The following is a 27,364-nucleotide window of genomic DNA, read 5'->3' as shown; positions in this document are numbered from 1 at the left end:
AGATAATAAGATTTTATAAAAAAAATAAAAAATATTTTGTTTTTAAATTTTTTATTGGGGGGCTAGGGATAGAGCTCATTTGATCGCTAGTGCTTGTTGCCTAGCAACATGGCAACCCCCCCCCCCACTCTTCTAATTAGAAGAACTAGCATGCTCTTCCAATCCCAGCACTAGGGTGGCGTCAGAAGCATTAGAAGGTCGTCCTCTGATTAATAACTAGGTTGAAGACAGCCCAGAATAATAATAAGTGAAACCTTTATCAAATTAAGAAAAAAGGGAAGATGTGTTATTGAAAATTGTTTTGTGGCCTATTAGGCGGTTCAGCAGTACCATGGAGACGATTTCACATGCTGTTGTATAGAAGGTTCTGTAGTTGTCTGCTTTGGTCTAGGGAACCTTTTGACTTCTGATTTTCTGTTGAATTTTTCTTGGATATCCTGTCAACTACACAGAGTGGGAAATTAAAGTCCTCTGTTACTGGGTTGGAATTGATCTCTCACTTAGGTCTAGAATATCTAGACTACTTGCTTTGCATGTTTGGATGCTCTAATGATTTAGGATTGTTTACTGTGTTGACTCTTTGGCACTGCATAGTGCTCTTGTCTCTTTACTGCTTTTGACTTAAAGTCCCTTTCAGCTGACAGAGTATGGCTACTGTTTTCTTTTAATTCTTTTTGCCTAGAGTATCTTCCTCTCCTCCCCCCTAGACAGGGTTTTCCTGTGTAGCCCTGCCTGTCCTGGAACTCACTCTATAGATCAGGTTGGCCTCGAACTCAGAAATCTGCCTGCCTCTGCTTCCTAAGTGCTAGGGTTAAAGGCATGTGCTCTCACTGCCTGGCTTGCCTAGAGTATCTTATTCCATTGCTTCACCTTGCATTTTTATGTCCTTAGAGGTAAAGTGAATTTCTAGATGCAGCTTTTATGATCTGGCTGGGGCGGTCCACACCTTCAGTCCCCCCAGTGAAGAGTCTGAGCCAGAAGAAGTGATCTGGGTGAGCTTGGGCTACAAAGTGCGGCTGTCTCAAACAGCCCAGAAAGAAGTAGCAGCTATGTGTGTTTGGATTTTGTAACTCACTCAGTTACTCGTTTGTTTGTTTGAGAGGGACTGTCCTGGAACTCAGATCCACTTGCCTTTGATGAGACTAAAGGCCTGCTCCACCATGCCCAGCTCAGTCACTCATTTTTAACTAGAGAATTTAGTGTGCTGTCATTTAAGGTATTTGTTTACTTTTACACCATCTCACTGTGTAGTTCTGACTGGCTTCAAACTCTGTAGACCTTGAAAAATGGTGCATTTGCTAAGTGATACTTAGCTATCACAGTGTTAGGCTTTCAGATTCCCATGGATATAGGATTTAAGATGTATTCTGCCTTTACTGAACTCATTGTTTAGCATGTGAGGCAGACTATAAATGAATATATAGTTATGATAACTGTATGAAGACAGGAAAAGGTATGGTTCTTTGAGAATGTAGTATTTTGAAATGTTTTACGTGAACTTGTAAACTGAAGTTAATAGTGAAGAAGATGAATGTGTGGTGTGGGTGGTACCCAGCAGCAGGAACAGTTAATACCAACTTCAGCATGATGAACACATACATGTGTTTTTGTTTCTAGCTCCTTTACATTTATTTTGCTATAGCATTCTGTTATACTGTTAAAAACTCAAGGTACATTAGAACTTGCTAACTTAAAGCAGCACAACTCTCAGGTTCTGTAGTTAAGAACATATATCTACTAACTAAAAGTCTATATTTTTATACAGTGTGGAGATAGTTAACTGTTCTTTTCCTGCCCACAATATGATTCACTGGAACTGTCTTTAGAAAATCAGAGGTATCAAAACTCTGTTCAGAATTTGCTTCAGATTTCAGTTGGCATAGTCAGGTCAGATGGCAGTATCAGGTAAAGTCAGATAAGAAAATTCTCTTCCTTTTTCTTGAGAACACTTACTCAGCAAAGCAGGAGAAGGTTGGTCAAGTTGGGAAGTGTGTAAGGTGCTTGGGATGTAGCTGCCAGCCCTCCCAGCTTCCCAGTAACACAGAATGGTTCGGAAAAGCTGAGAGTGTGAGATGGCATTACTGATTATTGATGATCATAAATGACATTGATTATCATAAATGGGAATGGACTAAATTTCCCTAGTTGAAACAGGAGTGCCACTGATGTGGCTGTAAACTGAGAAGGGTAGGCCCGGATAGGCTCCGTGGTTCAGCTGTAGGAGATTAGGAGAACTCCAGGTTTAGAATAATTAGGGTTCCAAATAAACTGCCTGGTTTTACACTAAAAATTAAGAAAAATATTGGATAATGGAAGAAAGTGTTTGAATGATAAAAGGGATTTTTATCTATAAGCATGTTTTACCTTCTATTCTGTCTTTTTAGGTGTTTTCTCATCTTTTTATCCTTATATATTCTGATTATTGGTTTTAACCTGAAGCCTTGACTGAAAAAGATAACATGCCTTGAAAAGTCAGCAGACAGCTGGCCAATGGATTGCACATCAGTAGCATACAAGACCCACTGGTTCTACAGGAGGAATTGAGTCTGCTCTCTTTTCTTTTCTAGAAATATTAAAAGTCTTTCGGATATCCAGATAGTGCAGGTTGCATGTGGTTACTATCATTCGCTTGCACTTTCCAAAGGTAAGCACTCGGGCTTTTCTAACTAAAAATTATTGCTTGGTACTTTGAACAAAAAGGCCTCTGGATTTTCTTTTACAAGATTTGTCCTGATTTCATTTCCATGTGTTTTAGATCAGCTGTTAGTTTCTATGCTTACAGAACTGCTGAAATATTTATTGAGCTTATGGTGTCTGTAAATCAATTTCAGGGTAATCTTTACAGCGTCAAGTTTTTCAGCTCATGAACATGATATTTTCCATGTGCTTCTCTCTTTACATTTCTCTTACTAGTCTTTTCTTTTTTCCTTTTGGTTTATTCAAGACAGGGTTTTATATATAAATATGGCTATCCTTGAACCCACTATGTACACCAGGCTGGACTTGAACTTGTAAAGATCTTCCTGCCTCTGCCTCCCGAGTGCTGGAACTAAAGAAATGCATCATTACACCTGGCACTAGAGTTTTCTTTTATCTGCGAATACCTTATACATCTTTATTATTATATTTTTCACTAGGTGTATACTATTTTGTGCATTATTTAATTTTTTTTACTATATAGGCCTGAAATTGGGTTATTACTTACTTAATTACTAAATATTTAGAAGCAATAACGTATTCATATGCCAGTTGAACATTAGAAAATGAATTAGAGAATCTCCCTTAGTTTTTGTGTTACCATTTAAAAAGATAAACTTGTGGCCTGGAGAGATGGCTCAGTGGTTAAGAGTATCAGCTGCTCTTCTAGAAGTCTTGAGTTCAATTTCCAGCAACCTCATGGTGTCTCACAACCATCTGTAATAGGATTTGATGCCCTCGTCTGGTGTGTTGGAAGATAGCTACAGTGTACTCATAAATAAAATAAATAAGTAAATCTAAAAAGAAAAAAAAAGAAAAGAAAACCTAGGGGGCTGGAGGAGATAAACTTGAAGAGGAGAAATGGCCCAGTGAGTTTATGACCACTCCCCACCCTTCCAGAGGACCTGAGTTCAGTTCCCAGCACGTATGTCAGGTAGCTCACAAGCACCTGAATTCCAACTCTAGGAGATATAACACCTATTGGACTTTGTAAGCATGGACACTCACAGAGATACGAACACATGAATAAAACCACATAATTAAAAATAAAAAGATAAATTCAGCCTGGCATGGAGGTACATACCTATAATCCCAGCACTTGGGAAAATAAAACAGGAAGATTTCTACACATTCCATGTCAGTCTAGGCTATCTCAAAAATAAAAAAAATACATTCTAGTGTCTCTGTTACTATTTTAGTAAATGTCTGAGGGGGTCCACTGTGAACAAAAACATTAGCTCCATAGAAACTGATAAATTAAGATAGTTTCCTATCTGGAGCTGATTTTTCTCTTTTGCATTTTGTAGCTTTAGGTAGTATAATCAGGAACCGAACTTTCTGAGCATTTAGTGTGAACTGTGCACACCTGAGTGTATAGTGTGCAGTGCGTGAGAAGCTGTGTATCACTGGCCCTCATAGCAGCACACAAAGAACAGGATAGTTATTTGCGGGAACCACTCATAGAACATTTAGTGGGAAAGGGATTTAGTCTGGGATATCCGAGAATGAAGACTAGACATGAGCTGAACAGAAAGTTAGGTGGTCAGGGCGGTGGGAACAGCTGGCTGAGTGCAGTGAGTGCAGCTGGAGGGTGGTGAGTAGGAAAGTGTAAACACACACCCACAGGCCCTCTAGAGGAGGCTGGCCTAAGAGCCATGAGAAAGGGTGCAGCTTTCCCCAGTTTGGTTGGCTTTGTTTTACTCTGTAGCCCAGGCTATCCTTGAATGAGGAGCAGTCTCTCAATCTCCTTCCCTCCCTCTTTCTCTCACTCTCTCCAATTTAAAATTTTTTTGTTTTTTTTTTTTTCTAGACAGGGTTTCTCTGTGAGGCCCTGGCTGTCCTATTACTCAATCTGTAGACCTGACTGACCTTGAATTCAGAGAACCACCTGCCTCTGCGTCAATTTTAGTCCCAAGTGCTGGGACTAAAGGTGTGCACCACAGTTGCCACTGCCCAGATAAGAGCAGTCTGTTTCAGCCTCTCAAGGACTGGGGTCATGGGCATCAGCCCCACACCTGGTTGGGGTCGTGGGTATCAGCCACCACAGCTGGGTGAGGTCATGGGCATCAGCCACCACACCTGGCTGCAGTTTGCTTGTTATGCAAATACATACATGCTTGAGGAAGAGTCAGGGACCTAATATTTTAAAGGTTAGATGAAAGTTCACTTTAAATTTACTTAGTTGTTTGTGTATATATAGGTTTAGATCCAAAGGACATCCTTGGAGTTATTCCTGTGGAGCCATCTCTTTTTTTGTTTTGTTTTTGAGACAAATTGTCACCGGCCTGGAGCTCACCAAATGAGTGCTGATTAGCCAGTGAGCCTGAGAGAGATCACTGCCTCCTCCTCCTCCTCCTCCTCACCCCTCCTCCCCTACTTCCCCAGAGCTAGAGACTGCCAAGAACTGCCGCTGTTCCTGCTCTGCCAGCCCTGTCCTGGCGACCTGTTGAACTTGATTTCACTTCCCCTGCTGAGCTGTTTCCCCAGCATAGATGCTTACAGTTAAATGTGCACCATTTTGTAGAATGAACTTTTGAATTTGCTAGTTTAATACATTATTGCTAGTTATTTTAATAAAAACCATTTTCTGTTGCTGGTAGATGAATCAGAACTAACAAATAGTAGAGAAAATGATGAAAGGAACTAGGAAGGATGCTAAAATAGATCTCCTTACCAGAAAACAAAACAAAACTAACCCTGTAACGAAGTAACCCTTGGCTGAGAAGGAGCGACATCCCAGGGTGTAGGACTTCTGCTGGTGAAGGGCATCACTGGGAGGAGAGCCACGAGGATGGGAAATGGGGTGTAAGCCAGATTCAGTTTGGTCACAGTGAGTTAGAAGTGGTTTTGGATATCCTTGTGTAGGTGTCAGATAAGCCGTGGGTTGCAAGGTGTTTGTGTGTTTAGATTTGCATATGTCCATAGCTGAAGCCTTGAGATTAGAAGATAGGACTGTTAGGGTTCTGATGTAGGGCGTAAGGAGCCGAGTGTGTTCCTAGCTTATCTAACTGGTTACCAGTGTATTGCTGAAACTTACCGGTGTGCTTATAGGACATGGTCTTCTAGGTAGTAGTATGTTTTCATATAAAGAAACACACTTCTTTGTTCAATAAATACGCATTTTCATTTAATGAGAAAATGTCTCAAAAAATAGTTGATCTTCAAATGATATTATGTAATGTATGTAAAATAATTTTATAATTTTTGTCTTACAGCAAGTGAAGTTTTCTGTTGGGGACAGAATAAATATGGCCAGCTGGGTCTTGGCATTGATTGTCAAAAGCAAACTTCACCACAGCTGATTAAGTCCTTGCTTGGAATACCATTCATGCAGGTCGCTGCAGGAGGAGCTCATAGCTTTGTCCTCACCCTTTCCGGAGCCATCTTTGGATGGGGACGTAACAAGTTTGGTCAGCTAGGTCTTAATGATGAAAATGGTAGGTTCCCTTTGTAGTTACGTGAATTCTTAAGAGGTGATCTTCTGAGATAAGTGAGTGATTCTTAGAGCATTGGAGAAATATGTACCCAAATATTCCCAGGACTAAATGAGATGGAGCTCAGGATGTTAATTTAAAATTTTAATGTCTTTTGGGAGGATCATGGGAAGGCTGAAAATTAGCATGTAATAAATTGAAAAGTTTGTTGAGACCTGGAGATATAGCTCAGTGGAAAAGCTCATGCCTAGTATGCACAAGGCCCTGGGTTTAATCCCCAGCACCTTTTCCCCCCCCACCCAAAAAAAAAAATTAATTAATTAATTAAAAAAAGAAGAAGAAAAATACTCTTTAGATCACTTGTACTGCGATTATCTATAGGTCCTTGGTAGACTGTTTGCCTACTACACAGGGCTATGAGTTTAATCCCCAGGACTGAAAGAAAAGTTGTGCTGCTTATGTCTTCATTATTGGATGTCATTAAGAGACTGTTTATAAATACTGTTTTAAATTGTAACCATCGCTGCTCCAGTATTGGCCACCATTAATGAAAAAAGCTGTACTGTTCATTAGTGAATAAGTTACATGTATAGCTTCCTGGCAGAACATATGTGCAATAGCTTAGCCTAATACTGAAAAATTATTGCTCTGGGAAAGAAACATGACATATTCAGTTGATATTATTGTTTTTATGATCTGGGTGTTAGATTATTTTTTGGTTGAGCTTCTTTTTACACTGATGATTGTCTTGAAAATTAACATTTTAAATTTAAACAACTACTTGAAACAAGTCACAATCTTTTATCTGACATTTCATACCTGCCAGTTTTTGAATGCGGCATATAAGTCATAGTTTGTGACGTTCAACATACTTGTAATGCCAGAGATAGCCAAAGTATGTTTTTACCTAATAATAACTGATAATGATAAGTAAATAATTCTCATAGAATTAAATAATAGTTTTTATCCTGCATAAAAAATATACTCATGTTATGCTGTTACTGTTTTGCTACAAAATGCAGAAAGTAGAACAGGCTATTGAGTAGAATCTCTGAGAATGGCCATTACAGAATAAATAATCATACACACATAGAAAATCTGAAAACACTGAAGTCCTGTGTTGTTGAATCCTGTGTACATTGGCAGTAGGGTAATCTAATGCTCATCTTTGAGTCCTTACTTTATTATAAGGCCTGGAAACCCAGTTTTATAGGCCTTTTTCTTAGGAAGTCTTTGATAGTAAAAATTAGTATTACAGCTACCGAGTTTGGAAATCTATAAAGGAAACACATTTTAGAAGAATTTTAGTTAAAAATATCATTAACGTCTTTTATTGGAATTTTCAGATAGGTATGTTCCTAATTTACTAAAGTCACTAAGATCTCAGAAAATAGTTTATATTTGTTGCGGAGAAGATCATACTGCTGCATTAACCAAGGTATTGTACTTAAAAACTTTTTATTATTTGCAGTCACCTTTTCATCATTAGTTAATGCTTGTGTACGATTTCCATTAAACTTGAGCAATGTTTGTATTTCAGAAATAGTTTATATTGAAAATGGCCTAAATTATTCTTGAAAATAACTTGCCTTAATGTTCAGTTTTGCTTAGGGTGTGCGTTTGATCAACTGTCAGATTCAGTTGCAGCTGTGCTCATATGGAGCCCTCCCTGGGGTGGTGCTCAGACTCACCCCGACCACAGACACTCCCCAATCTGTGCTTCAGGAGCACAGAACCACGCTTAGCACTTTTTAGAGGGGCGTTTGTCTGTGGTATTGATAATAGAAATTAAAACTCAGGATCTTGTGTATACTAGGTCACCTCTCTACCACTGGGCCACATCTCCAGCCCCTTTTTTAATTTTTGCTCAGGCTGACCTCCAGTTTTTAATCCTATTAGCCTCCTGAGTAGCTGGGATTATTAAATATTTTGAATGAGATGACTTCATTTTGGTTCATCAGGCTTGCAGTCCTGTGTGAGTCCCTTTTGTATTTATCCACACTACCTCATTTGCTTTAGCCTTCCATTTGGTTTATAAATATTTTACAATATGTAAGGAAGCAGCTGAGTTTTCATTATCTGTATTTAAATATTTTTTATATTTTATAAATATATTGAACTAAATGTTGTATTTAGGCTGAACGTTATGCTAGCAATGACAGTGTTTTTAAAAAATACAGCCCTGTCGATTCATTCATCTCTGGGGTCCCTGTGTGGTGAGTAGATGGTGGGTGAAAATGAACACACTCAGACAGCAGGCGTAGTCATGTGCCGACCTCAGTGTGATCCTCACCAGTATAGAAACAAAAAAATTTGCAGCTAATTTTTACTGGAAAATACTGTATTTGTTCATAGTTACATAAAGATTTTGAGAATTTTTTTTGGCCAGATTAGAAAGTGATGTTTCAGAAGGGCTAGGGATGTAGTGGTCGGTAGTATGCGGGAGGTCCTGGGTTCTACCCAAATACACCACATAAACTGAGGTCAGAAAATGAAGAGGCCTGTCTTTACAGCTGTGTAGGTTCCCCATCCCCACCCCCATTGTCATTATTTTGTCTTATCTATTCAGTAAAAGAAGTTAACTTTTTTCTTCTCTTCCTCCTCCCCTCTTCCCCCCTTACCCCCTTCCTTCCTCACCCGTTACGCACCCCCCACCCCCAAAACAGCCTCACTGTGTAGCCCTGGCTGGCCATAGAACTTACTACATTATACAGTGTTAGAGATGGAGGCCCAAACTCCATGTATGTTAGCTAAGCACTCTACTGACTAAGCTGGACCCTGTCTTCTGCTCTGTATTTGACTTGGAATCTGTATTTGATTTTGGAAAGTTGGGTTTTTTTGGGGGGGGGGATTTGGTTTGTTTGAGACAGGGTTTCTCTGTATAGCCCTGGCTGTCCTGGAACTCACTCTGTAGACCAGGCTGGCCTCGAACTCAGAAATCCGCCTGCCTCTGCCTCCCAGAGTACTGGGATTACAGGTGTGCGCCACCACTGCCCGGCTGACTTGGAAAGTTTTTAAACTGTGTCCTTATACTAAAAAAATTATACTGTTAGATATTGACACCAGGGTATGAAATTAGACACACACATACAACTGTAGTTGTAAAGAAACTGTCAAATTGAAAAATACTGTAGTTGTGTTAGGTTATCACATGTCTCTTTTTCAAAATGACCTCAGCTTCATTCTAACATGAGGAGGTGGAGGCAGGTGGATCTGTGAGTTCAAGGCCAGCCTGGTCGACAGGGCCACACAGAGAAACTTGTCTTCAAAAAACCAACCCAACAAAACAAAACCCATAGCCTCATGAGTTTCAATCCTAAAAATGTAAAGATCGTTTTCTAGTAGGTCTGTCTGTGCACATGTCTGTGCACTCTGCTTGCAGGCCTTCACCGGCAGCTTCCTACCTGCACTCGCTTTGTTGTGTACGGGCTGGCCTGGAGCTCATTATCTTTCTGCCCCAGCTCCCTGGCAGGAGGACAGCACACTCTGTCTCTGCAGAGCATGTGTCTATCTTCAAGCATAGCTAGCTTGCTAACTAAAGATAGCATTGTTTTTGTGAAATGTTAGATATCTCCTTTGAATTGAAAAAAGAAAGAAAAAAAGAATAAAATGGTATTCCAAAGCAACGCAGTTAAGTATTTCTGGCTCTTTGGTTGGTTGGTTATGTAGTGCTTTTTTGTTTGGGAGGTGAGGAGTCTCATGTAGTCCTGCCTCTTCAGACTGTTGGGCAGTCTTTTACCCTCTCCTTCTCAAGTGCTTCAAGGTGTGTACCGCTATGCCTAGCAGCAATTACTTCTTTAATGAACACTTACATATTAGATCATAATGAGAACATGATTGAGTACTTAAATCTGTCAAAGCCTGTCTGTTGGTTCAAGCCTGTGCAGTTACAAACACCTGAGATGCTGAACCTTAAAGTTCAAGGCCTTCCTCAACTGAGAACAAGTCAGGGCCAGCTTTGACATCTTTTTAAAACTTCTGTTTCAAATAGAAAAGGTGGAGGCTGGTGAGGTGGCTCAGCAGGGAACCCCGCTTTCCAAGCTTCCTGGCAACTCGACTCACCAGAACTCAGGCAATGGTGGAAGGAGAGAACCAAACTCCATCGAGTTGTCCTCTGAGTGCAGGTGTTTACACATGTGCAACATGCACATCCACCCTAAATACACTGTAAAAACATTTAGCCAGTGCCTTTAATCCCCTTTGCCATGCCTTTAATCCCCTTTGCCATGCCTTTAATCCCAGTACTCATGAGGCAAAGGCAGGCAAATCTCTTGAGTTCGAGGCCAGCCTGATCTACAGAGTGAGTTCCACATAGGGCTACATAGAGAAACCCTCCCCCATCTTAGAAACAGCAAAAGTTTTAACTAGAAGGTGGTGTGCGATGTAGCCTGAGTGATAGAGGGCTTGCCTAATGTGCACTGAGCTATGGGCGGATTCCGCGTTATCTATCGCGCGCTAATTTAGTTCACTTTAAAGGCATTTTTACCTTTAGTCAGCCATCATCTGATTTCAAAGACAGGAAATGAAACATTGAGTCTGTATTAAGCGTGAGCTCATATTGTAAACATGAGTTTATTTTTTTGCTGTTGAGCTTCTCAGAAGTTATTTGTTATGTTGGCTTGTTGTTTTCCAGGAAGGTGGAGTGTTCACCTTTGGAGCTGGTGGTTATGGCCAGCTGGGTCATAATTCTACCAGCCATGAAATAAACCCCAGGAAAGTGTTTGAACTTATGGGAAGCATCGTTACTCAGGTTGCTTGTGGAAGGTAAGCTATGGTAAAGAAAAGAGGGTTTTGGTCTCTAGACTGCTTACTGAGCTGGTAAGAATGATGATATACACTTGTAATTCTTGCATTTGGCAGGCTATAATAGGAAGAATCTGTTTTTAACAAACCACCTACCCCCACCCTAAGAAAGAAATTCACATTTTTTAAATGGGCTTGGGACTAGAAGGAGGAGAAGGCAAAGACCATCTGCCACGCCAGGAGTGTGGAGGGGCAAGAACAGAAAGACAAGACTGCTGGGCTTCTCCTCCCTTCAGGACTTTAAGACATGACAGAGTTACAGTAGCTAAAGCTGTACCTTCGCCCTGGCCTTCTAAACAGCCTGCCTCTGACTGCCCTGGCCAGCCATTGGCTGATGGTATCTTTTATTTACCTAACAGAACCAACTGGGGCCAGGATCCCACAGTATCTTACCTGTGGATATGTGGACTCTCTAGTGCAAACAATTTTGGGGACCCAAATTAACATTGGAATACAAGCCACATTAGGGCAAACCTACTACAAAGTTCATTAGATTATTATTTTCTGCATCAGATTGGATGATCATGTCTTTGGGGATTTGTTTTAATTAGATGTGTACAGTGATTAGTTTTCTGTATTCTGGGCCACCCTTGCATTACCTGAAAATAATCATACCAGCATGCCATCTTAGTATGCTGTTGAATGCAGTTTACTTAGGACTTTGTTTTGAGAAGATCTCACAAGGTAGCTCTGACTGGCCTCAAACTTAGACTTCTGTTTCCCCAGTGCTGGCATTACACAAGTGCCGCCATGCCTGAGCATCTACTTTCTGTTCTCGTTTTAGTAGTTTGAATTGTCTTTCTAAGTCAATCTAGCCTATAGCTGATTAGATACTTTTAAAAGTTGTTTTGTTTTAAGTCAGGGTCTCACTCTGTCGCTGTCTGTCTGTCCTAGAACTCTGTATTGAGTTAACCAGACCTCTGCCTCCCAAATGGTAACACTAAAGACTTGTACCACCACATACTTGGCCCTTTAAGGCATACAGTAATAGTTATATCAAATTCTGCCAGTACAGTCCTTACCCTGATGAGAAACGATTCTGAGTACTTACTACTCGGCTGTTTTCCAGTTTCTTTTTTGAAAACTTGACCTTTTTGCTTTGTGATGACACAGTTGCTATAAAGTATTTACATTGCTTCTCAAAAGTGCTACCTCATTAAACTTTTATTGATAAGCTGTTCATGTTCATAGTGTATGGCTTTGTTTCTATTAGTTGTGCAGACCATGTATATAGTTGTCTTAATGCATTGGCTAGTATGCCAGTCTAATCATTAACGTACTGATGATCAAGACATGTTTTGTTTCTTGTTGGAAACTAAGCATTTCAAGATTAAGTATTATCTCAGCCATAGATTTTTGTAGGTTTTGTTTTTGATTTAAACAGGGTTTTTCCTCGTAATTGTGGCTTTCCTAGAACTCTATGTAGACCAGGCTGGGCTTACACTTGAGATCTGTCTGTCTCTGCCTCTTCTGTGCTGGCATCAAAAGCCTGCACTAAAATTGCCCAGCTATTTTAGTAGGTAATCTTTATCAAATTAAACAATTTCTCTTTTCTTCCTAGTTTTAATTTCAGTTTTGTTTTCCGTGCTAGTGATTGGTCCCAGGGTCTTATCTGTGATGGGCAAGCCCTCTGCCATCCAGGTATACCCCAACCCCGTTCCTAGCTGCTCTTCGTGGACCGGTTGATATGATTTGCGATTTTTTATTAATTGTGTGTGGGGGGTGCATATTCAGAGGCCAGAACAGAACATTGGGTGTCCCTCTCTGTGTCACTCAGTGCGGAAGGTCACTACTCCAGCAGAGCTGGCTGTTGAACAAGCTCTCAGGATCAGTTTGTACGTCCCCACTCCCGTGTTGCGCTCACAAGCACTCACAGCCATCGACACCCAGCTGTTTACGTGCTGCTGGGTGTTTTCATCAGTTCCTGGTGCTGGCAGAGCAAACTCTTCTCACCTGAACCATCTTCCCAACCCCAGCTTATTTTTAAGAGGTTTGTGTTGGTTAATTTGTAGTTTAATTCTTTGGAATGTAACCTTAAGTGAGCAGTTTTCTATCATTTTATTGTAGGCAGCATACCTCTGCGTTTGTTCCTTCTTCAGGACGGATTTACTCCTTTGGCCTTGGTGGGAATGGGCAGTTGGGAACCGGTTCAACGAGCAACAGAAAAAGCCCTTTCACTGTAAAAGGAAACTGGCTTTCTTATAACGGACAGTGTCCACAAGATATTGGTAAGTGCTACTGTCTTTATCGTGTGCTACATATATTACAAGTCTTATTAAAATGCTGGTCTTCTGTGTTTACAAGAACTATAAGATGTATTGTCAGTAAAGTAACAAATTACAAGTATGGGGCTTACAGGAGGAACATTGAGTTTATCTAGCCTGGGCTCATGGTAAGACCCCCAAATGCATATCTGCATCTCTATCATAAAATCATAAAAATGTTCTTGTGGGGGGCTCATACAGAAACTCGGAAAGGGATGATTTGAACTGATGTCAGTACATAAAACAAGATTTCCTAATTGAATTGTTTTAAAATTAAGCAGTTGTGTAATCACATTGTTTTGTAACCACTCTCTAGACCTCTTTTCAGTTTGCAAAACTAAAACTATATAGCCATTTAAGCAAATATCCTGGCTGGTTTTGTGTCACCTTGGCACAAGCTGGAGTCATCAAAAGAGGGGAGGATCCTCAGTTGAGGAAGTGCCTCCATAGATACTAGTGTAAGGCAAGCCCTTAAGGCTCAGTGGGGGGAGGGCCCAACCCATTGTGGGTGGTGCCATGCCTGGGCTGATGGCCCTGGGTCCCAAGAAAGCAGGCCTGCAGGGTGAGAAGGGGCCTACTGCTGAGTTGCATCTTGTGAATTTTTTTTTTTTTTGAAAGAAAACTTTTGAACTCTTAACTCATTTAACTCTGGTCTAAGCCAGATGAAACTGACTTTACTGTGGCTGGAGAGGCGGGCAACTCGATAGCTGAGAGCACTGACCTGTTGCTAGAGGACCCAGGTTCAGTTCTCCCGCACTGTGTCTGCTGCCCTTCTCCACCTTCAGGACGCCTGGTGGCCTTCTGCTCCTTACAGAAGCACCACACACACAGCACATGGAATACACACGGATGCACACACTAAACTTAAGCCAGTTGTGGCAGCGCATGCCTTTAACCTCCGAACTAAGGAGACAGAAGCAGGCAGCTGGAACTCTGTGAGTTGGAAGCCCCCCTGATCTGCTGGTCGAATTCCAGGACAGCCAGGGTTACACAGAGAAATTCAGTCTTGAAAAACAAAATGACAACAACAAAACCATAAATACTTAAAATTGTATTTTACTATCACATATCCAATAATTCACTGATGACTTTTTTTAATGATGTTTTACTTAGTTTGTAAGCGAATAATCAAGGAAATTAAAACAAATTTTCTTTCTTTGAAAAAAGTTTATATTTCTGTAGCAGCCACAGGTAATAATAATACCAAGGTTTAAAAACCAGAAAGCCAAGCCAAGCATGGTTTGCTTACACACACCAGTACCTAGAGTGGAGACAGGACAGTAGAGGGGAGGCAGAGGCAGGTGAATCTGAGAGTTCAAGGCCAACCTGGTCTACAGAGCAAGTTCCAAGACAGCAGGGCTACACAGAGAAACTGTGTCTCAAGAAAAAAGAAACTCATTCCTGGCTACATAGCAAGTGTGAGGCTAGCCGTCCTGTATGAGACCCAGGAAATAATACAACAGAAATGTCTCAGATTCGGAAATAGCTAGACATTAACTGAAATAGGATGCCTTTTTTTTTGTTGTTGTTTTGTTTTTAAGTGTGTGATAACTTGAGAATGCAACCCTTGCATTTTTTATTTGGGAGAACAGAAGAAGAGAGAAAGGAGAAGAATCATGACCCACAGGTTGAGAACTTCTGTTTCTTAGACATTGAGTGAAAATAGTTCCAAGTATTTACTCAGTTATTTGAATTTTTCCCATGTTCTTTTTTAAAATGAATTTTTTTGTTTGCTGTTTTGAGATATAGTCAATCTTGATGTGTAACCCAGGCTGGCCTCAGATCCTGCAGTTTTCTTTCTGCCTACCAAATGCTGGGATTGCAGGTGTGCCCACTTGAAGTTTATTTTCTTTTATCTTTTATAATAATAATTACTGTTTTATACTATGTTTAAACCAAAATATGAGATAGATTAGAAAACAGTGTTGTGTGTGGGTTAGTAGCAGACTGTTCCCATCCTTGGCTATCCCTGCAGGGAACCTTCCAGAGGGGTAGCTCAGCCATTTCTGAATCAGAGTTTCATTCACTGTCAGATCTGCTTTGAAGGGTCAGGGCATCTAAAGTCATAAATGTTAAAATTAAAGAGTCCTCAGCCTCAAACTTATGTGGTAGACTAAAGACTTATAAACTTTCCAAATGGTGCAATCAGATTATTTCTTCCTACCTGTTTCTTGTTGTGGAGTCCCTGGAATGAAGGGAAGGAAGCCTGATTAGACAAACCCTGTGGCAAGTTTGATATTCTAGAAAATGTACTATGAATCTCAGAATCTAATGTTTTACATATTATTTTTATTGTAGGTTCTGAAGACTATTTCTGTGTCAAAAGAATTTTCTCAGGTGGAGATCAAAGCTTTTCACATTACTCTAGTCCTCAGGTACTAATTAATCATATAAATCATTAGTTAGCTTCAAATAAATTGGAGTAATTTTAGAAATTTATCTCCCTCTTTTATATGTTAAAAGTTATAGGTTAATTGTCTGAATTTGTTTTCCTGCTCAAATCTACAAAATATTTTTCTCCCCAAAGCTATCTGCTAAGTTTTTGTTTCTGGTATTCAGGCGAAATTGACTTCTGTCTTCAACAAAAACAAACATAATTAATACTGATTTTTAACTTCGTGTTGTAAGTACCATCTCTTCCTCTGACTGGTCTCTTTAATTTTAACGTTTAGAGCTGTGGACCTCCAGATGACTTTAGATGCCCTGACCCTTCAAAGCAGATCTGGACAGTGAACGAAGCTCTGATTCAGAGATGGCTGAGCTACCCCTCTGGAAGGTTCCCTGCGGAGATAGCCAAGTATGGGAACAGTCTGCTCATACACACACAGCCTTGTGAAGAATTTTCATTTAAATAATTCATTGACTGTCATTTTCTTGGTGGTTTATATATAAAAATTTAAGTACTTAGGGTTTCCATGTTTTTAAAGATCTTAACTGAAAAGCTCTGGTCCTTTCAGACAGGTAAAACTGCCTGACAACACGGCACAGTGTGGAGCAGCCGTTTTCAGATTCTGCTTAAACTCTGTTCCTTCGTTGCTTTAATGCTCCCTTTTAAAAATTAATATTTATGTATTTTTGCACATATGTATGTGCACATATGCTGTTGTACACGTGTCGGTCAGCAGGCAACTTGCAGAAGTTCATTCTCTTCCACTTATGTAAAGACTATTTGAAGATGGATCCTGGTGTGGCAGTGCATGCCTTTAATCCCAGCACTTAGGAGTCAGAGCCAGGTGGTTCTCTACGAGTTCAGGGTCAACTTGGTCTGCACTGCAAATTCTAGGCCAGTCAAGGCTACGTAGAGAGGCTTTGATGGATAGGTGATGGATGGACCAAAGTTCTTGAATTTTCCTTTTGTGATGGAGAGGGCTGTGCGCATGTGCACAGTTGTCTGTGGATGTGCATTTACTTGTTCTGTGTACAGCCTCCCACCCCTCCACCATTGAAGCTACAAGTACGTCCCACACGCAGCTTTTCTCTGTGGGTCCTGGGGTCCAAGGTCATTGCTTCCTGCTCGTGCACCAGCCAGAAACTTCCCCAGCTGAGCAGACTTGGGGCTGCTGAAGATAAAAGCATTTAAGCTTAGGTCAAACAGTTAATGCCTCTATCTAGTATTGTATATGCTTTCTTTATGCTTAATTTTTTGTTTATGCTTAATTTTTTTATGCTTAATTTTTTGTTTACTATATTTAGTATATTATTAATTATTATTATGTTTATTTAATTTTTAAGACCAAGGCTTTTACTAAACCTGGAGCTTGCTGGGCTCCGAGACTGGTGGGCCTTGGGGTCGTCCTGTCTCTGCTTCCCCGGCTCTGGTGTTGTAAGCTCACACTGGCACCATGGGTTGTAGGGATTGGACTTGAGTCCTGCCTACGGAGCAAACAGCTATAAAGTCATCTTGGCCCATTTTTAAAAAAAATAACATAGTCATAACTGTATAGCCTAGGTTGGCCTCAAGCTGTAGATTCTCCTGCCTCAGCTTCTCAAGTGATCAGATTCTGCTCATGTGCCACCATACCCAGGACTAGATTGTCACTTACGTTTTTATCAAAAACAAAAGGCAAATAGTTATATGTCTCATTTATTTTGTTTTTAGTGAGATAGATGGAACATTTTCTTCATCTGGTTGCTTAAATGGAAGTTTTTTGGCTGTTAGGTAAGTGGCAGTTCCTTGATTGACTGAGCCTTTTAAACACTGAGTGGTGTATTAAAGAACCGACTACTTACTGTATGCCTGTAACAGTCGGCAAGTTTGTCCATATGTGGAGTGTGTTTGATGAGTCTCTCCCACCACCACCCCCATTGCCCTTGCGCACTACCTCCTCTCCCTGCCTCTGCCTTCATGTCCTCTGTGTGTCTGTGTGAAGCCACTGAGTTACATGTATGGGCAAGCATGGGGGGCAACCACCAAATGACCATGGCCCTGAGGAAAATGACTCTCCTCCTTTTTCTCTTCTAGCAATGATGATCACTATAGAACAGGCACCAGATTTTCAGGGGTTGATATGAATTCTGCTAGACTCTTGTTCCACAAACTGATCCAGCCTGATCACCCTCAGATATCTCAGCAGGTTTGTATGATTGATGTTTGCAACCTGAATAACCTTGTGCTTCATCGACTTACGTTATACTTCATAATAAAAAATTTAATGTCAGGTAGCACATGCCTTTAATACCAGCACTCAGGAGGCAGAGGCAGATGAATCTCTGTGAGTTCAAGCCATCCTGGTCTACAGAGTAAGGTCCAAGACAGCCAGGGCTACACAGGGAAACCCTGTCTCAAAAACAACAAAACAAAAGTAAAAGTTTTATTTTAAAGCATTTGTAGTTTAGGTATTAAAGAGGCATAAATCTTCAGATGTTTGTTGCAGACTCTAAATACTGATTTGGGTAAGTCTGTTCATAGCTTTATTAGCCACTGTGATAGAGATTAAATTGGTATTGTAATAAAGTTGTTTGAAATTTATTCCCAATGCTTAGGCAACAGTTTTTATTGCATCCCAAAATATATCACTGAAAGATGTTTTATGTTTTATTCATTATTTCATGTTTGTTGTGGTTCTTGATTTCTTTTCTTGTATGTGTACGTACATGTGTGTGTGTGTCTCTGTGAAGTGCGTTCATTTTAAATGAAGTAGGTTTTGCTTTTTGTCAAAATATAGGTGGCAGCTAGTTTGGAAAAGAATCTAATTCCTAAACTGACTAGTTCCTTACCCGATGTTGAAGCTCTGAGGTTTTATCTTACCCTGCCAGAGTGTCCCCTGATGAGTGACTGCAACAATTTCACAACAATAGCAATCCCCTTTGGTACAGCTCTTGTGAACCTAGAAAAGGCACCACTGAAAGTACTTGGTAAGGATTTTAGTATTTTTCTTGTGAAATGTTTTCTCTTTAAATGAAAGTGTTAATGAGTTTGTTTCTTTTTATTTTCTTCTGTTTAAAATTTTCTTGCCTTGCTTATTAGATACTGTTCTTGATGGAAAAGAGTTTTCTCTTTTATTGGCTTTTATTGGGTATTTGATTCTAATGTTAGAGTTGCCGAAGGCCAGTCATGTTAAATAGCTTTCATCCAGTGTAACACACAGAAAAATTGAAAACTTACCCGTATTTTCCTTCCTCATTGCCTGGAGTGAGTTTGCTGTTAAAGAACTAAGAAGAGCTGTGAAACTGAGCAGCGCTGGCTTTAGTCCTCCTGGCCGCTTTACTTCTAGCTCCTCCCCTTGCTGATTCCCTTTTGTTTGTTTGTGTCTCTGCTTATTCACAGGATTCCTGAACTCATAGTTCAGTCTGTCAGTCTGTTTTGCTCTGGGTTTGGGCTTGCTGTGGTTAATCCGGTGTTTGGCTTTCTTAGAGTGTGCTAGGCCATGTGCAACTGAAATATATTGAAGTAATAAAAACACAAGAACTTCAAGGATGAGAGTGGGTGGAAAAGGCAGGGAGTGAGTGGTGGGGTGCTGGGCTGAAGGAGTGAGCCCTGTGGACAGTCAGGGCGCGTGCTTTCCCAGTGTAGACGGTTCCATTGACTCTGGTGTCTGTAGTTAGGAACTATAAATAAGCAGGACTAAGACAGTACAGGGTACAGCTGTACTAAGTTTCCATTTTTGATTTCCCAGAGTTCTTTAGATCTGTATTATGTTACTTCACAATATTTCAGTTTTATATATTAAGTAGAATAATAAAACCCAGATTTTTGAATATTTGAACAGTACAATTTTAAGGTGTGTTTTGTTGAAAAAATAATTCTAATTGCTAAAACAGCTTAATAACTGATTTTTATATTAAGTGTAACAATGAATTTTAACTATAATTTGTGAATTTAAATATAATTAATGATACCAAGAATGTGAGTTTTGTAAGCCTTTCATACTTTATTTTTCGAGAGATTTTAAAGAACAATATCCTTTATCTTGGTAGTGAGGAAAGTTATCTATAAGTCCTAGAAATGTTATATAAAGTTGCTATGTTCATCTTCCTGAAATGTTCAAAGGATTAAAAACCACTGCTCTAGAAGAAAAGTTAGTATGTTTTTTTAATTCTGATTTTTTTTTATCATTTTATTTGCATGTTCACCCTTTAATAACAGAAAACTGGTGGTCAGTACTTGAACCTCCACTATTCCTCAAGATAGTAGAACTTTTTAAGGAAGTTGTGGTACATCTTTTGAAACTCTACAAGATCGGCATTCCCCCTTCCGAAAGAAGAATTTTCAACAGTTTTCTTCATACCGCATTAAAGGTTTTAGAAATATTACATAGGGTATGTCCGTTAGTTCTTTATTTTCCTCTTTCCCCATTTCTACTAACACATTGATAATGTTCATTTTAACATTAATATTAGAATGGCATAAAAGATTCTTATTAAAGAAATTTGGAAGTTATCCATAGTTTCTCACAATTTACTTTACGAGAAGTAATAAATCTATACTTTGTAGTTTTGGATTTAGTTGTCTTTGTTAGGCGTCTGTAGCCTACAGTTGGGCAGAACAATAGCATATTAATGAATTAGAATTCTCATGTTATCTTGTAAAGAACCTAATGTGTTAATTTAATGATACATTATTTTTAGTTATAAGTGGTTATCATATAAAAGTGACTGGGCCCTTGTAATTATGAACATTTAAACTTCTTTTGGTATCAGGTACTAATGGCCTCAATCAAAGTAGAATGTTTCATTTGAAACAAATGACTAATTTGAAAATGAAACTATATATAATTCATTAATTTGCCTATTGTTCTTTCCTGCCCTTTTTCCCAGTGTAAGAAATAGTACACTTTACACTGTAGAAGTGCAAAGTTACATGAAGAAGTAGAGTCTCAGCTGTCTGATTAAAGATGGAGTTGAGTCACCCTGACAGTTGGTAGGTATATCTCTGTTATGCCATTTGGTATTCTTGAGTTGCTACTTAAATGAGACATGACCTAAGGGAGAAGCATGTGTTCATAGTCCATGATAGACCAAGACTCCATATGAATACATCTTTTCCATAACGACTCTTTACACTTTCAGATGGTTGCCAAAGTAAACACTAGAGGGAGTAAAGGAGATAGCGCTTCTCTGGACCACAGACTCCCTGGGGACCATTGCTTTACCTTTTTTTTAAAGTGAAGCTCCCGGGTCTTTTTCTTCACTACTTAACTTCCTAAATTTTTTTCCTTTTGTATTTAGTGTGTCAAAGATCCTTAGGCAGTAAATTTCTCTTCTCACTGTTTGATTAAAGAGATGGTAGCAATTTCTTTCCAAGAAAACAGGTCATTCCCCAGAACAAGACTTTCTTGCAGTCTGTCAGGGCCTGGGCGTGCACCATCCTGCAGTTGTGAAGATCTGGTAATGCACAGCAGGGCCTTTGCCTCTCTGCCTTTCTATATACTTTTACCTAGGACTCGAGTGACTAATTGATTTGCTCTCTGTTTCTCGGATGAACTTTCCCCTACTATTTTCCGGCCATCCCTCTCAGCTGGACCCTATTTCTACATAATCCCACTTTTGACTCCTTGTCCTCTTATCCTCTTAAAGAACACTGCTTTTCTGTGGCCCTCTCTGTGACCTCAGGAGCAAGGGATGCCTGTAACTCCAGCAAGCCGGAAGCTGGAGCGGGAGGACCACCAAAAGCCAGGCCCTTGTGAACTACAGAGAACAACCTCATCTCAAAGAAAGGGGTGGGAAGAAGGACTTACAGAATCGTAGCTAGGATTGCAGCTCAGAAACCTCAGTCTCTACTGAGAGCCCTGTTAAGATTCCATCTTCACCTTTTTTAAGATCAAAGTTTTAGATTTAGTTAACACTTCAGTTTTAAAATAGAATATATGTTCCTCACAGATTCTGGGTTTTTTTTTTTGTGTGTGTGTGTGTCTTTTGCCTCTTTTTCTCTGGGTCTGCAGATTGAACTGCACATGCTGCAGTCTAACCCTTAGGTTCTGGATATTGGGTTTTGTAGTATATAGTATATAGTATATAGTATATAGGCCTTAAAGATAGATTACAGTCCTCCTGCTTCAGCCTCCTGCATCCTGAGGTTGCAGGATTCTCTACCAAGCTTGGCTACAGAGACCTTTATGATAGTGCTATGCCAGATGCTGGGATTTGCCTTCTTGTTAGTTCAAGGCTGAGATGGGGTGGTGTCTTAACATCTGTTGTTTGCTAATAGTATTAGAAACTTCTGTATAGAACACATGTGAGCACTGTGTATATAGTATTAATTTTAAAAAAGATTTTTCTTAAAATATACTTGTACAGTTGGTATTGTCCACTTTTGTAAATTTAGAAAATGACCCCCAAAAGTACAACAGTTACTTTGCCAGGTGGTGGTGGTGGTACATGCCTTTAATCCCAGCACTCAGGTGAATCTGAATTTGAAGTCAACCTGGTCTAGAGATTGAGTTCCAGGACAGCCAGGGCTACACAGAAGAAACCCTGTCTAGAAAAACAAAAACAAAATCAATCAAAGAAAAAACTCTGCTGAGAATCAGACTGATTCACTTTATTCATCGAAATATAAATCAAGCCAGGTGGTGGCGGTGCAAACCGGCACCAAAAAAACGAAAAACCAAAAAATAAAAAATAAAAAAACAAAAACAAAAACAAAAAAAACACAAAAGCAACTCAGTATTAAGTTAATAAGAGAGAAGTTCAGGTCTGCTTCCAAGACCCTGCTGCTTTCCTTTAGCTGGAGAACCCACATATCAGGTGGCTCACAACTTCCTTCACCGCCAGGTCCAAGGGAGTCTACAACCCACGCCTCTGTGGGTACCTGAACTATGTGCACACACAGACTTAGAGTGCGCTTTCTTTTATGTTTTTAGATCTGGAGACTTAAATTCTGTAGAGTGCATTATGTCTACTATCTTGGGTTTTGTATGGTGGGTGTGTGTGTGTGTTTGTGTGTGTGTGTGTTACCAAGGATTGAGCTCAAGACTTCTTCAGTCACTGAACTATGTCTCTTTTCCATATCAGTACTGTGCTTGGACTAGGTATTATAAGATCACATTTTAATCTCTTGTGCTATTTCCTATCAATGTGATTTTGAATAAGGTCTTTCTTTATCATGTGCAAATGAAAATATCACCCCGATGGTTTCTCAAGATTGATATATTCTTTCAATCACATTACATACATACATACATACATACATTTACTTACTTTTGGCTTTTCAAGACAGGGTTTCTCTGTATAGCCCTGGTTGTCCCGGAACTCTCTCTGTAGACCAGGCTGGCCTTGAACTCACCAGAGATCACTTGCCGATGCCTCCTGAGTGCTGGCATTAAAGGAATGTGCTACCACTGCCAGCTAAATTATATAACTTTTTTTTTCCTTTGGTTTTTCGAGACAGGGTTTACTTGTATAGCCCTAAATTATCTATTTAAAAATACTAGTTTTATATGTATGTGTTGAATGTGTGCATTCCACCATGTATTGAACATTGGTTGTCTGGCTTGATGACAAGTGCCTTTATGTGCTAAGTTGTCTGGCTGGTCCTAAGTTATGTAATTTATAAGTTGTTATACATTCTGAAGGCAGAGATTTCATAATTAGACTATTTGAATGGGGGAAAAAACACTACTTTGAGTTAGACAGAAAATAGATTCTTAATTGAAGTAGTTATATTTGAAAGCAGAATGATAGTGGAATGGATTTCCTCTGTCTTTTCCATTTTGCAGGGGGTTAGCCCAAGGCCTTTCACATGCCAGGCAAGTGCTCTCCCACCGAGCCATGTCCCGTCCGTTCATCCGTCCGTCCGTCTCCCCCCTCCCCCCCCCCCCCCCCGGATGATTTTGTTAAGCAGCTCCTGGATGTGCTTGGAGCAGTCATCTTTTCTATGCCTCTTCTTTGAAGAAAGCTTGTTTCATTCTACTCTACTATAAATCAGTACACATGGGTATTTATTACCAGGAATGATTGATTTTAATCTTTCCACAAACCCCTTACCAAAGACACTTAGGCCTGAAGGTGAGATGCCTCAGCGGGTAACCTGCCACCAAGCCTAATGAACTGAGCTCAGTCCCTGGGACCAGCATAGTGCTTCCAACGGGTTTTCCTGTGACCTCCATGTGCATACTTACGACACACAGACACACAACCTATACATACACAAAATACACACAGAACACATATCCACACACACAAAAATTAATTTAAAAAATGAGAGACTGTGTGATAGCTATGCACTTATGCTTTCTTTCTTCTCAGTGATTAACAATTAGGGGAAGTTTCCTCAGTTTACCCCTTGTCCTAACCTAGGAACAAGGAAACCTAGAACAAGAAAACTATTTTGTATTCACTGTTCACCTCAGGATGTGCTTGTTCCTCCCATATGTCATGTCCTCTAGAAAACTTTCTAAATGGAAAACATTTCCAATGCTCTAAATGGCATCATGGAATGTACCTTTGATGCCTGCTGTCAGGAATGGGTCTGTAATCAGAAAAGTAAGTTTACTGGGTAGTAATTGGGCTATTTTTTGAATTGGTACACAGTATATTGTAGCAGTACTGGTGTGCTGAAAGAAAAGGGCTTACTTGGTGTGTCTAGCTTAGTGGCTGTGTATTATACTGGTTTTCAGACATTTGAGATGGGGCAAGGAACCTTCAAACTGAATGGATCGAACATAGACTAATTAATCATAATTACCCCTTAACCAAAATACTGAATTATAATGTGAAATACAAAGATTGTAATCAGAATTTATACATTTTATTTTGAACATTTTTAGTAAAAAAATTATATGCAGATTTTTTTAATGCTATGAGATTTCTGTGTTTCCTTTGCAAATATTTATTGAGTGCCTACTGTTTGCTTGTTATTATACTAGGAGCTCAGGATTCAGTGATAAGGAAGTTACATAATTCCCCCCCTTAACGTGGTCATCTAGAAAGATTATATATGTACAAATAAGTGAATATTTATGATAATATAATTGTTAGATAAAGAAAAATATAATATATTCATGGAGGGATTAAAGAAGGCACTTGGGAGGCAGAGGCAGGTAGGTGGGTCTGTAAGATTGAGGTGAGCATTGTCTACATAGTGAGTTCCAGGATGGCCAGGATAGACAATGCTTCAGAAAAGCAAAACCCTTTGATTACTCTTCAGTTCAAATATGAGCTGGGTGGCTCACAGCTTTAATCCCAGCACTGGGAGGCAGAGGCAGGTGGATCTCTGTAAATTCAAGGCCAGTCTGGTCTATGTAGCTAGATAGCCTGACTCAAAAATTAAAAATAAAAAGAAAGGAAAGAGAGGAAAATTGTGAACCTGGCCTAGTGCCTGCTCCGGGAGCAGCTGAGACAAGATTGTGAGTGGAAGACTATCCTCAGTCACACACAGACCTTACGATTTTTTTTTGTTATAAGTACAAGTGTTTGAGAAAGGCCAATGTGAAATTTTTGTGTGTGTGCATGTGTGATTTTGTGTGTGTTTTCTTTTTTAGTAAAGAGTGTTGCTATTAGTATTAAAGGCTGTGGGGCACAAGGACGCACATCTTCTATAACGGGATAGGTAATATTTCACACTTTATATGTTTTTTAAGTAGGTCTTCTGTTTGAAAGTTGGCGATAATAGCTTCCCTCTGGGTTGTTTTTTGTTTTGTTTTGTTTTGTTTTTATGCTTGTTTTTTTCCCAAATGAGAGCATTAGGAAAAGTGCATTGGGTACAGTGCCACACAACTCTAACCCCAGCCCTCCAGAAGCAGACACAGGCAGCTCTCTTGAAGCCAGCCTGGTCTATATAGCTAGTTTCAAGGCAGCCAAGGCTAACTAAGCAGACCTTGTCTCCCTCCCCACACCCGCCCATAAAAGTAGTAAAAGAGCTCACATGTTTTTTACTTAGTGAAATAAAAGGATTAAAAGCAAAACTTTGAAAATAAAAGCAGTACTATTTATGTGACTATTGAAATATAATAGTGTGCCTTACACTAGTATAATGTTTAATGATAGCTATAATTGGAACATAGTTTTAGTTGGTTTTAATGTAAAACTCAGTTAAAATTTCAGCTTACCTTTTAGATCAATGTGTTATTGATCTTTTTCTTTAAGGAAGAGGTGTATAGCAAAACTTTGGAATCTTTAAAATATAAACCTTAAAATTATAAAACTCTTAATTTTAAGAGTATATTTTCACAGATTTCACACGTCAAAAATTAACGACCGCTGTTCATTACACTGTGTGTGTCCTTCTAAAGATGCAACAGATAGAGATGGGTAAAAGATTGAATTTTTGTTTTTTGACACGGTCTCACTCTGTAGCTCTGGTTTGCCTAGAACTTACTGTTTAGACCAGGCTTACCTTGAATTCATGGACATTGTTGTGGTTACCAGGCATAGGTCTCCATGCCCTACTACTTAAATTATCTTTTTTGATTTATTCATTGTGCATACATGAACCGCAGCGCACCATGTGAAGGTCAGAGGACAATTTACAGGAATCAGTTCTTCCCTTCTACCTTGTCAATCCCAAGGGTCAAACTTCTGAGACCAGTCAGGCTTAAAAGGCACGTGCCCTCACCATTTGAGCCAGCTGGTTTTCCAAGCAAAGGGTTATTTTTATTGGGTCTTTTGTTTTGAGTCTCACTATATCATCCTGGTTGACCTGGAACTAGAGATCTGCCTGCCTCTGTCTCCTGAATGTTGGGATTAAAGGCACTATCATGCCCAGCTTAAGAAAAGGTTGCAATGTAGATTTACTTACTGTGCTGAAAGAGGGAGCTGTGTTTAATACAGTTACTTTTGTTGTTTCCTGTAGGAAGTTAGTTTTCTTTAATATGTATGTTGAGTTTACTTTATTACTACTGCTTTAGTATCTTTGTTTAAAGAAAACAATTTCCCATCATATTACAGTCTTTCTAGTGCTTTAACGTTTTTTTTTTTTTTTTGCTGGAAAAAAAAAACAAAACACTTTTTTTTTACTTGTAGCCCATATTAGCCTGCACTTGTAGGTGCATAGGTCACCTGGATGAGTGCTCCACTTACAGCCTCCTGCCCACGGCTGCCCTGAGGCTTTCAAAAGACCTGACATCAGACTTTCCATCCTCCCCAGGTCCCACCTCCTGCCTTACCGAGAAGGTCTTCTCTGACTTGTTGGTATTACCACTGGCATTTTGTTCTTGTTGTTATCGTTACCCAGGTTTGAAGCATTGAAAAAAACCAAAACATTTGCATTTATCTATCTGCTGTTCTGTGTGCCTTATCAGGACGTCTTGAGTCTTAGGGGTAGTCTGCTTCCTTTCCTACCACTCTGTCTTTATCTTTCTGAGCCAAAGTAATTCTCAGAATGTCAATGATTTTATAACCTGTTGGCTCCAAAACTTATTTTCTCTTTAATCAGTTCTTGTCATGGAAGAACATGCAACAGAACCGTCAACCCTTATCTAGAGCAGTAAGGGCTTACCTCTAACCTTAGGGTGGGCAGCTTCCACCAGGGTCTGCTCATCTACAGCGTAGCCCAGCTTTCTCAGAGCTGTGTCTTTTGTCCAGTTTTGGTTTATGTTTTTCATTCTTGTTGGACCAGGTAGGCTATGTAGATTTGTCTCCTTTAACTCCTGCTGTTCTCTTTACCTACAAGTCTGCAGTTGGCTTTCCTCTAACTTTGTCCCCCCTCGGTTTTCATCCCCCCCCCCACTCCCCTAGAAAAAGTTTCTCTGTGTAGCCCTGGCTGTCCTGAAACTCACTCTGTAGACC

At 39.7% G+C, this 27,364-nt stretch overlaps 1 protein-coding gene across 5 annotated transcripts in view; it reads left to right on the top strand.

Annotated features, from left to right (window-relative positions):
- Positions 1–27,364, top strand: part of Herc4 (HECT and RLD domain containing E3 ubiquitin protein ligase 4) — a 70,930-nt gene that overhangs the window by 21,615 nt on the left and 21,951 nt on the right. For 3 of the 5 annotated variants that reach the window (XM_052164510.1, XM_052164509.1, XM_052164511.1), the window contains 11 exons: positions 2,568–2,644; positions 5,913–6,134; positions 7,478–7,569; positions 10,765–10,895; positions 13,002–13,162; positions 15,497–15,573; positions 15,871–15,995; positions 17,298–17,357; positions 17,661–17,772; positions 18,364–18,553; positions 19,785–19,957. In XM_052164510.1, coding sequence (XP_052020470.1) covers positions 2,568–2,644; positions 5,913–6,134; positions 7,478–7,569; positions 10,765–10,895; positions 13,002–13,162; positions 15,497–15,573; positions 15,871–15,995; positions 17,298–17,357; positions 17,661–17,772; positions 18,364–18,553; positions 19,785–19,957 — 1,420 coding nt within the window. Of the gene's footprint in view, positions 1–2,567; positions 2,645–5,912; positions 6,135–7,477; positions 7,570–10,764; positions 10,896–13,001; positions 13,163–15,496; positions 15,574–15,870; positions 15,996–17,297; positions 17,358–17,660; positions 17,773–18,363; positions 18,554–19,784; positions 19,958–27,364 lie in introns of those variants that run through there. The other 2 variants (XM_052164513.1, XM_052164512.1) reach the window with 1 other exon arrangement.

This window comes from Apodemus sylvaticus, chromosome 19 (assembly GCF_947179515.1).
Source record: "Apodemus sylvaticus chromosome 19, mApoSyl1.1, whole genome shotgun sequence".
NCBI classification, from domain to species: Eukaryota; Metazoa; Chordata; class Mammalia; order Rodentia; family Muridae; genus Apodemus; species Apodemus sylvaticus.
This window is presented reverse-complemented; position numbering and strand designations above follow the sequence as displayed.